The sequence below is a fragment of the Schistosoma haematobium genome, chromosome ZW (genome assembly GCF_000699445.3).
Source record: "Schistosoma haematobium chromosome ZW, whole genome shotgun sequence".
Lineage (NCBI taxonomy): Eukaryota > Metazoa > Platyhelminthes > Trematoda > Strigeidida > Schistosomatidae > Schistosoma > Schistosoma haematobium.
The window spans coordinates 51681791-51701814 of record NC_067195.1 but is presented as its reverse complement, the minus strand read 5'-3'; the positions used below and the strand labels follow the sequence as shown (position 1 = coordinate 51701814).

The 20024-nt window shown below is 35.1% G+C and overlaps 1 protein-coding gene across 1 annotated transcript; it reads left to right on the top strand.

The window, feature by feature from the left end:
- Positions 1–3397: 3397 nt before the first annotated feature.
- CCDC6 (Coiled-coil domain-containing protein 6) lies at positions 3398–17872 on the top strand. Its single transcript, XM_012943330.3, has 7 exons — positions 3398–3490; positions 9330–9547; positions 9585–9791; positions 10701–10886; positions 12282–12666; positions 14861–15287; positions 15786–17872. The coding sequence occupies exons 2-7, from the start codon at positions 9332–9334 to the stop codon at positions 16432–16434; spliced, it is 2070 nt and encodes a 689-aa protein (XP_012798784.1). The 5' UTR covers positions 3398–3490; positions 9330–9331; the 3' UTR covers positions 16435–17872.
- The last annotated feature ends 2152 nt before the right edge of the window (positions 17873–20024 follow it).

Genomic DNA, 20024 nt, shown 5'->3' with positions numbered 1-20024 from the left:
AATTTTAGAAGCTATCATCTTACCTAATTGGGTATACACAACATTACAAATGTTACCACTGTTATTACTTATCGACATCAAAGAATAAAACTGATCTGCTTTCCCCGCGATTTTTCATTCTGTAAGGATAGTCTTTTATGATCAGATTGTAATAAAACGAACAATCTATAAGTCCCTCCAAATTCTTTTATTGAGCCTTTTTATTTATTTAGTCTTTCACTCTGCTTTTTGCTTAGCTTTTACCCAAGAATGATGTAGCTATGATTTACAGGTAAAGGCGTTGTCAAACTTTGAATGCCGGGAGTCTCTTTAAACTAACCAAACCAGGTAAAACTGTTGTGCTTTGATATCGCCTAATGTAAGTGACTTCGAAAAACATCGTGCGGTGTATAGAAGGACGTAAATCTGCCAATTAGATGAAATTGAGTTTGTCCAATCGTCCGTGTTTTCAAATTTATTGATCATTAAAGATTACATTGTGATTGACGTAGCATGTACGCCCACAATTTAGACAATTATTTGGCTTCAAGCTGACTAGGGAATGTGCTCCCTACCATCGTAAACATAGTAACATTCCCCTAACTAGAGGGTCAGTAAACAATGAGCTGGTCACTTTACTTATCACAGAAAGACATTTAATTCTAGAATACAGCCAACACTTTCAGAAGAGTGAATAAACAGACAAAAGGCCCATTATTTTACAGTGAATAGTGATTATTGTACATATTCTTACGCCTAGGTCGTAATTTCATTATATCGACCACACTCTCTATCCAGATACTGGGACTATGGAAATTGGAATCAATCTGTAAAAATGCAGAAACAACCATCTGAAGTGAATTATGGATTGATGGTTACCTAGTATAAATTAGGGCAATGATTAGCAATGGTAATCGTTGAGATTGTTCGAGATACTATTGACCAGTATTCAATTTTCTTCTTGTTCGCACACAACGCATATCGGCGGATATGATACAGGTTAAAATAAGTGGTCATCACATAAACTCATTGTCAAACGTTCAACCAAGTTAAGTGATGAATATGACATCTAGATGGTTTATAATGGTATTGTTTTCAAACAGCGCACCACTTTAATACATGTTCGTTCCCGAAATGTCCACTTCTTTTCAAATCCTCAGTAAGTTCTCTCAAACTGCCCACTTGCATGAGAAGAGAGCAATTAGTATGCCTAACTTGATGTTCCCCTATCTAATTGCTTTTCAATGGCTGTGAAATTACTCCTCACGTTTGGTTAAGCGCGTTTAATGATTTCTTCTTTGAGATTGACTCCTCAATTTGGACTTTAGTATGTCTCAGGAGGTGTGAAAATAACCATGACTTTCTAGTGTTTAATAAAGGCGCAATACTTAATATCTTTCCTTTCATTTAGTGTACCGGTGCTAAATATAAAAGCATACGCTTCTTCAGAGACTTCATTTAAATCAACTCAAGTTATATTTGTGCACATGTCTCCCATGAACACCACAGTAGCGCATCCGAAATCGCTGGAAAGTAAAGTGAAAAATGGTTTATTATGGAATGAAGTGAAATCTCTAGTGAGAGTTATACTTTACTGTGGAGTTCTCACCGAATAAATGGATTGAAAATGTTAGGTGTTGAGCAAGCACTGAACACTGGGAGTCAAATGAACTTCTAACTCACAGACACACGTCTCGCCCCCTTCGAAATGAGGGTTTCGTTCGTCAACCGTTCGTGAAGTTTGTCTATAGGTTGTGTCGAACAGTTCCATAATCGGACTTAAAACATTTCGATAAAGTGCCTAAGGACGGACGTGATAGTTATAAAAACTCTTAAGGGATTGACTTTCCTTGATCAACTCTGATCTATATTCTTTAAAGCAAATCCCTCAAGCAGTGGGTTGGTTTGCTGACAAATGTACGTGTGGTGGATAGCATACTATCAAGCCATTTTACATAGTTCTCACTGAGATTGCTTCCTCATCAAGACGGATAATCCAAACACAGGCGTCATAAATTTATACACTCAGACTGTTACTGATAAAGACAATGGATGTTTAGCTGCATGTGGTTCCCTTGTTACCATTGTTCGTTCGTTATAATTCAATAGGTTCTCAAGGATAGTAAAGCATTCTCAAGTAGTAGAGACGCATGATCTACAGTTAAATTGAACGTCATCGTACTATAATTTGTAGACTATTCCTAGTTTAATTCAGTTTGTTGATGTTAAGCAATCAAATGTCTCTAAGCTCACAAACGTTGCCCACCAAATCAGTTATGTGCAAGCAAAGTTTACTTCAAACTACGATGAGAGGAAATATAAAATTATTTGTCCCATGAAACATGAAATGAGTAGTAGGAATGTGATTTTGGTTATTCAGTCATAAGTTTTGTTATGTTCTTCCTGAACTTGGAGGAGATAGATATCGATGAATGAGAAGGATGATATATGGGGCGATTCGTTTTGGTACCCATGAAACCAAATAGTATGTCAAGTCTCCTTTTGAAAGATGAAATAAGAGTCCTCGTTGCCTCCTCCGGGTAGAAGTTTCTTTGTCTACTGATCTTAACCCACGAAACATCTGTCCAGATTTAGAATATGCTCTCTCGTGTTCTATTTCACGTAGATGATCTCATATGTGTTGTTCGGTACTGAATAATGTAGGTGATATGCTTGAGAAGACCATATCCTTCCTATTTTTCTGTACTTTACAGGTAGAAAACTTGACTTCTTCTTTCTGGGTACGTCAGGTGTACATTTTTACGCCTATGCTTGTCCTTAAATCTACTTAAGATGATGTCGTTCTTACAAACAACGGGGAATTATGTGAAATATATTCCTTAAGTAAAATCAGAAAATGGTTATGTGACTGAATAGTCAGGCTGTATACAATTCTGGCCAGGAACTCTCAGGCAAACTGTGAATTATGGACTGTGGAGGTCTTCTAGTGTTATTGGTCCCAACCACGGAATTCTCAAAGATGAACTTGAAACAACTGAGAAAATAGATACTTAACATTTAACACGGAGAAAAGGTTAACAATAGTTTACGCGAGAACATTCATTTAGGAATCGATCGGATGACACGGCTTAGCATAAAATAAATAGTTCCATCAGTCTTTGGCCCCGAATCTGACCTCTGAAGTTCGACTGGACAAATCCGTGTCTAAAGACTGTTGAGTGGCCCTCAACGACGGTGCAAGTTTCGGTAAACCGTACAGCTAATCTCTTACAGAAAACTGATCAGTCTAGATCACGTACTGCTCAACTTATCAGTCATCATAAAAATATTTCATCGAACCTTTTCATTCCAATATGTGAGGGAATCATGAAGAAAACTTGACGGCTAAGTAGCACGTGGCGCACTAACATTTAAGAGTTAAAGTGATCGGAACTATTGAAAAATGACAAAAGACTAGGATAGTCTTAAAATGGTAACTGGGGATTGGTAACGTATGATTTCGAATGCGTACGAAGTGTAACATTAGTTTGACCTACCGCGTTACACTTCGGTAAGCTGTAGTGGCATTTGTTTTTATTCTCTTGTTATGAAATAATGCTCGGTACTACTCATATAATTCGAATCTCACAGAGATTCGTCGAAAAAGCAAACCTGCTACAACTTAATAATCCGGGTTATTAAGTGGCCACTTCATGATCCTGTTATCCATGTAGTTAATTTATATGTATTCTTGCAGAAGTATGTATATGTTCCTCTACAAACATTCATTTGACATAATTTTTGTAGACAGATCAACTGTTTGTGGGACAGTGTTTTACTTACAAGTTGTTAACTCACTACTTCGCAGATAGTGACTTGTCTGTTCATCCCCACTGACTGTTCATAATTATTCAGAAATTTATCTTGGATACACATCAGTCATGTAATTCCCAAGCTTGATCACTGATTTTTCAAAGTGCTGATTGGCATTGTGGGTAACTCTGGGAAGAAGTAGATGTCGGCGAAACTATGTCATTATTTTGCTTCGTGTTAGACTCATAAAGTATACCATACTGACGAACCAGTGTGATATATGATGTACTGGCGAAACTGTAATTTATGGACGACCTTCGAGTGGTATTGTAGCGGCCTCGAGAAACTATCCACTTATCTAGGTTACAAATTGGTGTAATGAATTATGACTCGGTGTTTAAATTAGAGTAACAAATTACAGTTAGGGTTTTTTCATTACTAACTGGCATCAGGTATAATGTCAGAATGTCATTAAGCTGTATGGATGAATAAATATTGCGCCAAAACCCAGTGACCGCTCTCATATTTGGCTTGTCCGTCCTAAAATTATGGTCTTGCCACTTAGTAAGCTAAGTTACAAAAAACACCTGCTTCTGAAATACATTGTATCTAAGATGTCAATCTCTCACTGACCTTACCCGATGCGATTCGAGGCACAGTCAGTTGTTTGTGTCCCTAAAAAGGTTTCCGCACTCTAACATTAACTAATTCCACCGAACACAAACCGTCTTATCTCCAACTACTACCTCTAACATTTAAATCCAAACTCCAAGCTTTACTACTAACCTTGTGTCCTATCCCGAACCCTCCATATCTGTCGACCTTACCCTGTCTTCTATTTCTTAGCCCTAACCTTTTCTTTTGTTCGCTTTAGCAAATAATTTAGCATGTAAACATTAATTGGTGTCGTCAAGGCTGTTCATCCGTTGTCATTTTATTAGTTTGTTTTACCTCGTTCCATAACTGCATTATTTTCTTTCTGTCTGATAACTTACTTAGGGTCCTCGGCATATTCTGCTTCTATCATTTGGTAGCCGTGGTAGTATCTACGATTTTCCCGGTCAGGATTCTCATATTTTATGTAGTTGGCAACATTGGGGAAAGTTCAAAACCTGTTGACTCATCCTTTGCTCTCCTTTAACCGAATCAGCTCAATTTCATCTTCAATTCCGTTTGTCTCTAATAAGTTGTATTTTACTGTGTCGTGATCAAGTGATATCACTCTTGTTCGTGCTTCTCGTCTCTATATTGTCATGTTTCTAATATTTTTAGGCTCAGTAACGTTAGCTAGTTTTTATTTAACCCGTTCATGTTTTTTGTACACTTACATCTACTTGGTCAGTCAGTTGTGCTATGCATCCGTACCAGGTCTTATTTTATCTATAATAGACTGAAATAACCAATTACTCCCCCTAAGTGCCAAATATTTAGTTAGAAATGTCCTTCAGTGTTGCATAATCACATTTCAAGTAGTGATCTGCCAGCTTTCCGTATTTCGCTAGCAAAATTGTATACTCATCTAATTGGTCGTTCGGACCTTATTTACGGGGGAATATAGTGGGTAACGCGTAAAACTCATAAGTAATGACAAGGAATGATGAATTTCAAAAGTGGGTTCGACTGCGGTGGTTTTCTTAGACTGTAGTGTAACTCACACTAGTGATAAAAGATACACCTACCTAAAGTCGATTTTGTTTATTCTGATTCATATAATCCATAAGTATCTATAAATATTTCCAATCAGCTAATGCCTTACTCCTAATAACAAATGTTCATTTAGTCGGTCTAGGATTAGTTAGACAACCAAGGCTTCTTAAATGATATCATCAAAATATATTCTTTTCGGTACCATTAATTCAGAGGAAAACTCATCTTACTGAACTCTTAAGTAAACGAATATAAAATCGAAGATTAAATAAGTATTTAGTGTTTCTGTTCATTATGGAGATGAAAGACAAAGGATTAATGTTTAGTCAAACTGATGTAAGATGTAAAATCAATATGTTTTGTTTCTCGTTTTGAATCCCAAAACACGGTACTTTCCAGCCGATGCTTTCGGTCCTGAGAACTAAAATCAAACTTATGGGCACGCTGACTAGTCAGTCAGTTAGTCATATCTAACAAAAAGTCTGGGGCATATGTACATCGATCCGAGTCGCCACAGCTCATCAGCACAGCAAAATGGCAGAATTGTAGAAGTAGCAACATTATTGGTGGTAGTAGAAAAGAGTAAATATGGATGACATAATTCAAGAAGAAAATATGGGCTTGTGTAATGGAAAAACTCAGGATAATTATTAAGATCTAAATGAAGACCGAAAGTAACTACATTTGTGCCATTAAGACTGATTTTGTACAGCGTCACCCAACATTTACAACCATCAATTGTGATAACCTCGTGAACTCTAACTAGGTAATCTACATCTATCACCATGGTTCGAACCAAGAGTCAGTGACTACAGAATGATGTCATGTCTTCATTTGATAGCCCTTAACTTTTTCCAATCTACTTCTAGACAAACAGACATCGCCTGTCGAGGTAAATGGTTGTTGTGGATGCGTAATATATGTTCCAACCACCTTGAATTATATAGATCCATTGCCTTATCAACCGATTTGGCATCCTTACCTAATACTCAGTATCTAACTTCAAAACCCACCGGAGTTGATTAGGGCGCTCAATTACTTCGCTCATACTTCCAAGCCAGCTTTAAAGCGACACGGACTAGTTATGTGAGATTTTTGATTGGTGAACATTGCTCTCTTCCATGAACATTCTTTGTTAGAAAAGATGTACAGGGGAAATATTTTTATTGTGCGAGGGTACCAAAATGATTGTGTTTCCCGATTATTTTGAACAAATTTTAAGGTGCCGTCCCCACTTTTCAAACATGTTGTTCAAAATACAGTATACATAAACACCTGACTCAAAAACACAGAGTAAGATAGTCAATCATTTAGACCACTTTAATTATTGAGAGATATGCCTTTCTTTTTCGCTTAGTTTCTGTAAAGGTACAAATGTTTTGTGTACGGTTTTTTATCATGCTATGTGTGGTATATCTGAATACACATGGGGGGAAAAGTATGTTGCTTCGTATTTTCGTCTGTATAATTTAGTGTCTATGAACTACGATAATGACGACTTGCATAGGAAGGTGTAGTTAGTGCAAGGTATAAATATATGATTCGCGAATTTATATATCATGACAAAATCATATCAATATAGTTGGAAGAATCCACTCCAAAATCTCCCGTTATTTGTTTCTGTATTATTTTTTTGACCTGTTTTCTCGTTTTATACTATTGATTTACGTCTTTTGTCATGAGTGAAATACAGATCGATGCGATTTTTAGCTCAGCTGAAACTGCACTTTAGGGTAGGTTATCAGGTACATGTTTTTACTACCGTTGACAAATGGGGCGTTGAAAAGTGCTCCAAATAAATAGATTACCAATTTTCTAAGGTATGAAAAAGGGAAATCATCTAGTAATAAGATATTTATATTTTATTTAACACATAGATATTGGTACAAAGAGGCACCAAATACATATGCGCCACAAATCTCATTTGATATGTGTGAGGGCTGTGATACTGCCCGGGTGCCCAAACTGAAGCAGGTAGTAATAGGATGGATAGGAATATCATGTTTTTGCACCTTAAAAGACTATTAAATTACGCGTTATTTATTTATTTGTTTGTTTGAACACAGATATTGGTACAAAGGGGCACCTAATGCATATACGCCACATAAGTCACTTGACTTGTGTGTGGGGTATGATACTGCCCGGGTGCCCAAACCGAGGCAGGTGGTTTTCTTAGGGGGCCACGATCGGAGCCTTCGACCTTAAGGTCTGATCCATGAGGCAGTGGAGCAACGTCAGATGCAGTCCGATTGTAGCCGGTGACCGATAATTGGTTCATACGCCATTTATTCCTCTAGGTTCCCGGAGACCATGTGCACCGTTAATTTGGAATCAGGGTTTTCCAACTCCCCTAGGTGGACTCTTCGTGTCCACCAACCCGGTTAAAGCGTCGAACATTCGCTTTTCGTCCTCTCAATTTTGTAAACAATACCCCCGTCACGGGAAGTCAGTGAGCAGGACTTCCCTGACAGTGGCTATATACGCGTGGCTATGTGAGAGCATTTGGGGGCAAATTACAGGTTGCTCATCCCCAAATATGTTTTACTGTTTAGAAATATTCAACGTGATTGTCAACGACTTTGATTTTGTGATATATTTGGTAGCACCGTGCAACCAAAATGTATGATTTCCAATGGAATCACATCTAGCACTAAACCTGTTTTATTTTAACGTAATTAGGTTTAGGCCGATAAATTGACGAGTCATTATCACCATCCCAAATTACTTTCTAGCTGTTCGCGTTTGCAATGGCGCAGGTGCATCCACTCTCTGTGTTCTCCCAAATTCTAATCTTCTGAATTCTTCATGTCCCTTTTTTCCTCTTTCCAAATTTATTTCACTTTATTATATTCTTTAAATAACATCTCCAAACCCTAATCTTCCCGATTACTGCTTATACTCTTATCACGTCTACCACTATGGGATTTGAATCGACAACTGTATCTCTGTGCTAATGTGGTGTGGCAACTCGAACTGATGTACGTACGTACGTACGTACGAAGTTCTACGTTGTTACTGACTGACTGACTGACTGGCATAGAAATTCATTCATGTTATTCTTTTCAGTTCATCGTAATTTTTTCAACGTCTGTTGTACTACTCAGCTGTTCGAACACCATAGATGATTTTTCTGGGGTCACCTTCAAATATTCGGCCTAGATTTCTGTATCAACAAACCCGATCCAAGCACCAAATGTTTGTTTTCACCCTCACTTTTGTAGAGACATGGCGATGGTGAGCAATATCTTCTTAAACGAGACTAGTTGCACGACTGTCTGACGTTACGTCGAGAAATACAAACTGTCCACTTTCTACGGAACCACTACGTTCAATTGTAGACATTTTACTAGCTTACAAGGTGCTAATATTAAGTCGAGTAGCACAAATGTTTCTTTTGTTTGAAGTAACTTCATTATGAGCCAAATCATATTTCGGCGTTTCCATAGTTGTATTAAAATTGCAACCACAAGTCTCTGATTCACGGGCTTATATTGCACACGTTTTCTCAATGTTTGATTGGAGTCTGGGGTTGGAAATTAACTTTTGATAAGTGGGATTTTAATAAATCAAGATAGACTGAAACTCTTTCCAGTTAAGACCGGTTTTGGGGTCTACAAATGGAAGTAAGACAGTTTCCAGTAAATGAAAATAAACTAGTGAGATATACTCTATCCGTCATATAGTTCAAATAGTCAGTTATCACCAGCAATCAGTACGTCACTTGCTCCCGTTAAATTCTGGATTTGATAAGCAATAAAGTAAAATATAGCGTTTAATCACTCGAGTGTTGTTATTATGTTTTGATTTAGGTTTGGTCGTCACTTACTATACGCAGTGTAGTACAATAACGTCTTCTTTTTATGAGTTTTGTGTACAAACATATATCTATTCTCTCATAATTCAGATAAATGTGTATTATATTCTTGTTCGATATTACTTATCTTTCTTAGTAATGGCAGATAGTGCTTCTGAATTAGAACTGGAATCTGATGCGAGTTCCGTTGATGGTACCAAAGACTCATTGGTTACAAATGAACAGATTTTACGACGTATCGAATCTTTACAGCAAGAAAATCGAGTTTTAAAAACTGAGGTAGAAACTTTGAAACTCAAGATCAAAGGTCTGAACGACTTAAATCAGCAACTGAGGCGTAATAGTGTTAGTATAGTAAGTTCTGTAACTATCACGTATACTTGTTTCATAGCAAGCGAAAGCAGAACAGGAAGAGGAATATATTAGCAATACTTTGTTGAAAAAGATCACTGAGTTAAAAAAAGAGAAAGAATCACTCGCATTAAACTATGAACAGGAAGAAGAATGTCTTACCAATGAGCTTAATCGTAAATTCACACAACTCAGACAAGAAAAAGTTGCACTGGAGCGTACTTTAGCTCGCGAACAAGAAAATCAGGTAGATTTCACTAGTATAATTGGTTTTTGACATCTTTTTGTGGTGAGGCAATATATATATAATCACAAAGTTTCTCGTAATTAATATATCATGATCAGGCTTATTGCTTCAGCGTTCAGTTAAATCTTTTCCATCATGTTTAAGTAGCCTGGAAAAACACGAGTTATCTTTGTTTCTGAGTTGAAAATCGCGTTTTATGATGTTTGTTATGTTAGTGAAATATAATTATGTTCTTGTTCCTAGGTTTATATCCAAACACCATTTCTCATGCTAATCTGTTTGCTACTTTGTACATTCTGTATAGCCGCGTTAAAAGCATCTCACTGAAAATTCCATATCTAAACCCAAATATTTTAGTCTTACTTTGGTTCTGGCTTCTAGTATACATAATAAAATATTAAGAGATAAGAAAGTGAGAACAGTCAAAAATTACCGAAAATATATTGTTTGTGCTTCTGAATTTGTGTCCATAATGATTGCATGTAATATTTTTAGTGTTATGGTAATCTCATCACAGCATGTATAGATGTTCTCCGATAGACCTAAGCACTTGTTAAGTGCAAAATGAATAAGCTATGGCCTAATGGTTAAAGCGCTAAATTTTCGAGTAGTTGGTCACTTCGGATTGGGTAGATATTTAATGTCACCAGCCCTCACACGTATGTTTCAAAACGTACATAAACTTGTACTTTGTAAATGAGTTATGTTACTTCTACTTTTCTGGTTTTGTGTGGTTGTTTACTCTGTATTGATTTCTAATGAATTCCGCTTTTAGGCTAATAAAAGTCCTTGTTTTAACAGTGAAAATGTCCTAATTTTGAACATATATTCTTACTATTTTTTTTATCCATCTGTGTTGAAACTATGTTCGTTATTGATATAATTTGTAAAAAATTTATCTTCCTCCAGGTCAGCAAATTAATGAGACGAATCGAAAAACTAGAAACGGATATGAATCACAAACAGGATTGTTTGGATCGCTTACGCAGAGAGAAAATTGAATTAGAGAATGCACTTGAGCAGGAACAGGAAGCTTTAGTGAACAGATTATGGAAAAAGATGGAAAAGCTTGAATCTGAAAAGAAAATATTACGAGTTAGTGTGTGAATTTTATTATTATTTTTTATTATATGAAATGTTGAATATTTTCATTAAACCTCTTAAGAAAAGCCATTAGTCTACGCTATCGTACTTCGTAAGGAATTTTCTGTTCACTGACAAATGAGATTGTTGTTATGACGAATATTAGTAAACTTTTTGTCTAGTTCATATTTATCTATTTAATTATATGCCATGTTTTAGTTTGTTGTACCGTTTGTTTCTAAGTTCCACATAGTTTAATAAAGTCATGTTTAATCCTCTGTGTATTTAGATGTAATCTACATTCTCTCTCTATCACTATTATCTCTTAACCTTGATTTATTGGTTTGATGATTCCTTCCATGTTGTATTTCTTTCAATTTTGGTACCATGAAAACGTGAGTGAAATAAGCATTGTTTGAATACTGTAATGACTTTTTGTAAAGTCATTCTATATGCTGATAATCGCGCATACAATGCAAACACTTAATGTAATGATAATGCATATCCGTCTTTATGATGCCTTTCGAAAATGTCAATTAAATCAATTATATTATTGTTTCTACTTAAAAAGTTTATGGTGTTATTGATATATTCGAATGATTTCACCGTTTTGTACCATTCCTTTTTATACTACTAATTTAGATTTCTAATTTTACCTATGCAAAATAACACTTATTTGTTTTGTTCGATGGTGTGTGACTCGAAATTTCCGTTTTATGCTTTTTTGCGTGTAAATCTTGCAACAAAACGGTTAAGCTTCCTTCTTCCTATCGATTATTAGGTGTAATAGTTTGGCATAGGCTTTGGTGATATATACCATATCATAATAGGTCACTGAACCGGTTTACTTCATGTTTAGTCCTAGCATTTTCTCCTATCTACTTTTTTAAAGGTTACAGATACTATTTAAAGTATTTCTAATCTGTACTACTAATTACAGTCTTGAACAAGAAAATCTGTTACTTCATCAGTGTTATCAAATTTGGATACAATGCTATAATAAAAAAATTATGGGACAGTTGATACTTCAGTGCAGTCATTTGGCAGCTAGAATCTCCACCGTGAAGCAGTGACTTAGTGAATAATGCAACTAACTTTAAACCAGTAGGTTACAGGTTCGAATCCTTTATTTACTTTGTTATAGCCAGTTCGATTATTCCGTTTCTCATCACATTAAAATTGTAACTAAAAGCTGACAATGTAATTCTGTACTTGTTTGCCGAGGTACAGTTGATTTTTGTCTTTGATACATAGCATTACACATCATAGCTTCATGGAGTTAAGTCGACATGTAGCAGTACATCGACAAACAGCTCTCTATATTGGTTACTTTCATATAATCAATCGTTGAAAAACCTGTTCTGCTATTGTAAGTATTGTTAAATAAATTATTTTCTATTTTTCCAGGAGAAACTGGAATCCGTTGGAGCTCCACTGCCCAGCCTTTCAAGTGCCCAAAACCTTGCCACTATTTCAGATGGTATACCTAATAACAGTTCAACAGTTCCCCGTCCTATCAGTAGTGGACCCGGTAGTCTTCGTAGCTCTTTCAGACAACACAGCCACCTACCGCATGCTTCATCTAGTTCAATCGGTACCTCTTTTTCTGCTGTTACGTGTCCTGTTTCTCCTGGTAGAATATCTATCTCATCCGGTAGTGAGGAAAAAGCTCCACAATCAAGTCAGTGTTCTTCTATCCCCAACGATTTGACCTCGAAATCCAATGTATCTGAATGTAATGGCGCACCATTTACACTACCACCTCAAAGTCCCATGGATATCGATGCATTGGGTAATTATATTCGAAAGTATTTTACATCACAAACTGAATCCAGTTAAACTATCATTTGAATGAAATATGTATTCTAGATCTCATTGCTAGTAATTACTTGAAAATACAATGAATTTTTAATTACAAGTAGCCCATTATCTGTTGGACTACACCTTATAGGAAAGTGCAGACTACCTGATTCGAACCCGTTGATTATCATAACTAATGGTTGGAAACTTTCGGTAACGCGGTTCAGAATCGTTTGCAATGACTCAGGTGCATTCACTCTTTGTTCTTTAGGTTTTGAGTGTTAAGATTAGCTTACACTTCTTATTCTACGAATTCCTTATTGAATCATACTGTATATGCTGAATACTTTCTACTACCATTAGTACTATTCCTACTTCTACTGCTCTGCTATTGTCTTAATAGTTGCATCTTGGTGTCCTAATACGATATGTCAACTTAAACTAATGCATACATATGTCTCAGGTTCTGCGTTGCTTGTGTCTGACTGACTAACTAACTAAGTAACTGAAAGGCAATCTTAAGCCCATTCATTCAATAGAAATGTTAAATAACAACAATTGAGAGACGATTATCAATAACCTATGAAAAACACAAACCCTCATAAAAATTGCTAGACATATTTATTTTGAAATTTTTTTTATCAAATTCTATGGCTAAGCTTAATACTAATATATCTTAATTAATATCTTTATCGTGAATTATTATGTGTACATTTTTTGTACTTTAGTCATTGTGTTTTTCAGTATGTACAGCTCAGTTACTGTCAAAAAATATTGCTAACGAGCTACAAATAAACTTTGGAGTGTTTCTTAACCAGCGCTAAAATAAGCGTAGATACTTTTATTAGTTTTAGACTAGTCGTTTCTCGGTTATATGACCGATCGTTCAAATGTAGTTGGCTGTGGTGTTTTATTTAAGTGTATCTTCTTATCGATCAAAGCATTCGATTTCAAGTTTAAGCTCCTACTTCACCTGCCATAGTTTAGGCTACCGGATAATATCACCTCTCAAGTAGAAAAACATCAATAAAACCAACTACGTTAGCTGTATTACTCTGTCATTATTATTATATACATAACTGGTTTGTTTAAAGACATGAAAATGGGGACTGTAGAACTTTTGATAACTGAATCAAAGGAGCTTTTTAATTGTTGTCCTTCTGATATCAACAATGTAGGATAAAAGGTATCAAATTAAATAGTTTAAAAAAACTCACTCTTAAATCAACTTGGTGTTGTTTGCTTGTGTCTTCCCATTGTTGTTGAGGACTGGAATTGATCAGTCTCTTGTTAGCATATGTGCATCCTTTGCTGACTGCCTCCATATTACCTTAAGTCGCAAGCTTTATAAGCAAATATGGATAGTGGCTAGCCGTGGAATCCAGTACGCGCGTTTCTTCCTATTTGGGACTCATCAGCCGGATGTGCCTGCATCTCTGAGTTGATGTGCACTCCAGAACTTGAACCCAGTACCGTTCGTTTCAAACACCGTCGCGTTATCCACTTAACTACTGAGTTCTGGTAGCCACCCGTTTGTACAGTATTAAAACATCCTTGTGGTTGGTCACTGCTGTATTAGTTAGCTAGCTAGTCACATGTAATAATAGTACGAATTACACGTTTATGATTATAAATGCGCTAGTTGAGTCGAAAGATTTTCCACATCTGAAAACCATAATATAAGTGTCATTATTATTATTATGAGTTATCATTACCGAATTTAAGGCCATCGACTAAAACTACGCAGCACTTGTGAATAGTTGTGGATTTTGCTTCCTTTCTTTATTCCTTTTAAATATGTAGTTCTTTTATCTTATATAGAACGTGTCTTACATATTTCGCTTTGAAAAAATATTTAATAAGGAATCAAAAATAACTTTGGTCTCATTAAAAGTTTTATTGTTAAGTGATGTGTATTTTTATGATCAGTTCTTGCTGTAATATGATTATATTGTTTAGTTGATATTCAGTGTAGGATGATGATGACCTTAACGTCCTGTTTTTTAGTTAACCTAGCAAATTTGATTTGAATAACACATAATCATACGATATTCAAGTGATTCAGTAAATAAAGCCTTGGCACTTGGGTACGTTAATAATTTTCATGCTTGATTAGACTTAAATGCATCACTTTAACGTTACTCAATGATTGTTTTTATTGTATCTTAAATATTTCTTGCTTGCAGATCCTAATGCAAGTGGTGCAGCTAGTCCATGTGGAAGTGTTGGTCTGCAATCACTCCCAACTACTCCAAGTCACTCACACTCTTTAAGAAGTCCTTCAACACCTTGCTCTGTGCATAAAGTGGTCATTTCTCAAGAGTCGTTTACTCCTAATCAGTCATCAGATGTCGTTCTTAGTACTTCTGCTCATGTGATTTCGACATCATACGTTAATCGATTGCGTGATGAAGTTTGTCGTCTACGCCAATTACTTCAACGCTATGAAGCGGAGTCTGCTTGTAAGATGCCTCAGTATGAATCAGAGGAAAAATCAGTTGCTGAGGAAAACCGTCGTTTGCGAAAATTGCTTCAAGTTGAAAAAGAAAGACGTGAGGCATTGTCTAGACATTTGAGTGAAAGCGAATCAAGTTTGGAAATGGAAGATGAAAGGTAAAGTCCATTGGCTGTATATTTATGCTTCTATAGTCTCTACTAAAGTATTAGAAACATGAAATTTAGTTAGGGAACCTCTTGTCAGCAAACGTTTTATTAAGCTATACACTCCTATACATATGTTGATGTAACGAAAAATTCCAACACTAGGTTATATTAGCATAAATGGCAACAATACAAGGTTGTGCAACTTCTACAGAATGTGCTCAAATAAAATATATAACTTACTTTTTTTAAATAGCACATGGATTACGTTATGACTGTTCGTTAGCCTACTGTATTCAGTGTTGTATTTAGGCATATTTTATTTAACGATTTGAGGAATTTTGTAGATTCATGCTAAATCAACCAGAGATAATGTGTTCAATGAATGGAATTCTAATTTTATCATCTAAATCGCTGATTTACGTAAATTTGCACACTTAATTAGTTCTGTGCATAGCTTTCGATTAGTTATGAAAATATACTTATAATGTTTGCCTTTATTTTTAATAGACAGTTTAATGAAGCTAGTCGTTCCACTCGCTTAAGGACGATTTCTGATTGTACATCTCCATTTCAACCCCCTGTTCCTGCTCCTTGGACGTCTGGTGGTGGTACATCTTCGTCATTGTATGGTCCTGGCCATGCATTTGCTGTTGCTGTAGCTGCTGGTGTGAGTGGTCATTCAGGTACACGAGTTTGTCGGGAATGTGGTCAACCATTAACTAGTCCTTTTTCGACTGATTCTACATCTGTAACAAGTGGTCGGTTAGTCTCAACTTCATTGCATAATCCTAACCATGTGGTGAGCTTACGTAATTGTTCTGGTCGTTGTTACTCTCCAATCAGTAATGTAAACACTTCAGAGGCACATTCAGTTCATACTTCAAACTCTCCTTCTACACCAACAACATCATCTTTAAATAGTGATCATTTTGTAAAGCCAACTTACCCAGCTGCTGTAAGTCCACAACAAAATCCTTACTATTATCATACAATCCCTTCTTTATCTGCTGATAATAGTCGGATATCTTCATCAGAGAAACGATTTTCAACTTATTCAATTGATGATAAAGATATTATTCAAAAACCATTAGATTTAGAAGATGGAGATGAAGAAGATGATGCTCGATGTATTACACCTCCAAGTTGTCATAATTAATAATTGAATTCGAAACCTTTTTTCGCGTCTACACAAGCACCCACTACATGAAGTGTATTTTATCACTTTCTACTCACTTTTGATGTAAACGTTTTCTGTGTGTGTGTATGCTGTTTTCATTTAAACCTTCATTCCTTCTCTCATGTTACATAATTATGTAACATACCATTCAAATTTGTGTATAGCTTCACTAAGCACTATTTTTGTGTTATTTTCGCGTTCTTCATCAAATCTCGACTGTTCGATTATTTTTTTATAAAGATATCATTGGTGATGATAATTATGCCTAAACACACAAATATAAAAAATGGGTTTTTTCTGAGGGAAATAGAAAATTTCCATATATATTTCATCATAGCTTATGACAATAAATTTAAGGTTGTTGCACTGCGTCCTGCTATTTATTTCGGTCCTAACAAGTGTTTACTCACTGATATGATGATAAGCGTGAGTGCTTTCGCTATTCAGTTGAATGGATAGATATTTCATCAAAATGTAAAGCTTTTAAGTTGCTTTAAGATTTTATCTACAAATTTACCAAGTGTTTTAATCTATTTTCCTCGTTTTTCTGACCCATACTGTTATCTATGTATGCATGTATCTGTGGGTGTGTACATCTAAATCAATATTTTCGTAATCAGGTGTCTACTTATAATTGTTTCAAATCTCGAACTCTAACCAATTAACGAAAAAGACAGTTCGCAGATACACGATATGTGTACATTTTATTCACAGTCCACTATTATTACCATAAAATTCCATTATTTTTCTTGTATGGCATTCTTTGTGTTTTCTTGTATGCCTTTAACGTACAGTAAGTGGTGTCAGTAACAATAGTAGTATTAGTGAGAAAATATCTTATTGCCATTTTGTCAACTTGTTTTGTCTCTTCGGTATACGCTTTGTAAATCATTCAATCCTCTTTTATTGTTTGTTTAGATGAACAAATGGGCGTCATTACTACTTATTTATCTAGCTAACTATCTCTACCCAATATTATTATACTATCTGTTATATTTTGTAGAACTTCTTCTTCAATCCATATTTCATACATATTTCTGTGTTTTTATTACTGTGATGTAATGTCGCTGTGGTCTTTTGCTTCTCTTAAATATTGAAATATTCAATTCGGTGAATGATATCAACATGCATAAATAATGGAAGTTTTTGTTTATTTAACATTTTGAGCACAAAAAATAATAATTCATATCTTTAATAAATAATTAGTATCATCCATTATGCTACTGCTACTACTACTAATAATAATAATTATTATTATTTATTGTGTTTTTAAAAAATCTACATTTGTGTATGCGTTGATATGTGGATGTGTGTTTGTACGTTTACTATTTTATGAAGTGTATCGTAAAAGATTTTCTGTTTGTTTGTGATTTCGTTAAATACTGGTTCAAAATAATTAACTTACTCTATAGATAAATGTATGTTTTAACAAAAAATCAAATTTTAGTTTAATTTAACTTTCTGAAATATTTATTATTTGGATCTTTTTCTTCGTTGAATGTATTCGGTCAGTTAAGTTCCACTGTTAAACCTTCTTAAATGTACTAAGAATTAAGGTATATATATATATATATATATATATATATAGGCTGTAACAAGTTAATTGGGTTTATTTACACTCAGCTTATATTTTCAATGTAGCATATACACTGAACCATTTTACTATACACATTCTTTTCACCTAAATAATATTCACGTGCCTACTTGAAATTTTCGGTGTTGAAGATGGTAACCTACCTAAGATTTTAATTTCACTCCTGAATGATAACAGATACTTCAAACTCCTATCAATTCTTTTTTTGGTTGAGATCATGAACCGTTTGATGTTAGACCACCTTTGGAAACCTGGAAGCACTGGACAGCCGTTTCGTCTTATTGTGGGACTCCTCAGCAGTGCGTATCCACGATCCTGCTCACGGGATTCGAACCCAGGGCCTTCGGTCTCAATTCCTTTGCATCTTCTAGACAAGTTAGTGGCTTAGTGGATAACTCAACGTTTAAAACAAAAGGTAGTGGGTTCGGGTTTCAATATTAATATTAATGTTGGGCCGAAGGTGCATCCAGACAAATCTCAAATTGGACGACACACTTGTTCTGGATTCCACTGCTAGTCACTGTCCAACTTTAGTAAAACCTTTGACTACATGGTAATGTAGATCTAATGGGATGCTTATATCCCAATAGAGATTGATCATTTACATTCCTGAATAACAGCGATGAAGTGTTTCAAATACTTACCATCCCTTTTTGTCTGATCCTAAATTATCATGGATTTGTAGAGTGTAGGGATGTGTCGCGCTGGAGCATCAATATACATCTCAGTTGGGAACAAATCACGGCGTTTTTCTAATAATATTTTGTACCCTTTATAAGTAATCTTGATCACAAAGATATCTGTTTGAAGCATCGATTTATGAATACGAAGTTTACTGATTTTAGAGTGACAAAAAAATTCACTATATCACAAAATGACTGACGTTAAAAATATATTCTATTAAATTTCGACTCAGTGTTCTAATGAAATAGAAGTGTGGAGGTTCTAGGTTCAATTTTGTGTTGTGTTGTGAGAGCAAATTGCTGAGTGGTTTTAAATTAACCACTACAGTGCTGTGCTGTAACATGAAGCAATTTCTAGTGCATTCCATTTCTTAAATGTTGTTAGACTAGAAATTTACCGTTCTAAATATCTGTGCAGTAAATTTTTGTCGTCTAAACCACCTTACAACTTATAAATTGAGGGCATTAGTTCTGTCATTGAAACTATCTTACTTTTCAGTTTATTTGTATTGATTGTCTTACTGTTCACTATATTAGTTGTTTGTATAACGATTTTCGACCACTAGGAATCATCTTTGTTACTCATAACGTGTAAAATCGGCTCTAAATCGATATTTTGCCCACATTTTACCGAATATTTCAATCTTGGTAAATTTAAAAAAATTTCACTCAGTAGTCTCGAATAGATTTGTAAAATTAGAAATAACATTTTATATATATATATATATATCATGGCTACCCACTAAGTTATCAATCATTATTCCACGAATGAAAATAGACCTTGCTTTACGACCTGTCGTTAAGGCTAGTGAAGTATAGTTTAGTTCGCATTTTGGTGCACGAACATGACAGTTTCTGCAGATTCTCTGATCTCAATACCTAAATGAATGACAGTGAATTTCAACTTTTCTATGCAAATCAGCGCTTGACCAACTGCTTTTATTATATGCGATGTTTTTTTTGACGGTCAGTGTGTCCTAATTACCTGAAATTCGATTTGAAGGATTCTATGTAGACCTTGTGATACATGTACTAACAATTTATGTTTGTATGAAAAGACTAAATTTTATTCGATAAAATTTTAGATTTTCTGCTTGAATATGTTCATCCTGTAGGGTTGATTTATTATAAAACGTTCAGCGTGTGACAATCACGAACGATGACATTTATCATTTTCTGTTGTTTGAAATTTCCCTTTTTTGCAGTAGAAAAAGACTTTGCAATTGTTTTTATGGTTTGTGATTTGAACTATATATTTTAAAAAAATGTTTATATTCTAATAACAATACTGT

Excerpts from the sequence above, each read along its gene's own strand:
- CCDC6 (XM_012943330.3), top strand. The coding sequence starts at position 9,332 with ATGGCAGATAGTGCTTCTGAATTAGAACTGGAATCTGATGCGAGTTCC. Across the intron at positions 9,548-9,584 it reads GGCGTAATAGTGTTAGTATA|CAAGCGAAAGCAGAACAGGA; the intron begins GTAAGTTCTGTA and ends CTTGTTTCATAG. Across the intron at positions 10,887-12,281 it reads CTGAAAAGAAAATATTACGA|GAGAAACTGGAATCCGTTGG; the intron begins GTTAGTGTGTGA and ends CTATTTTTCCAG.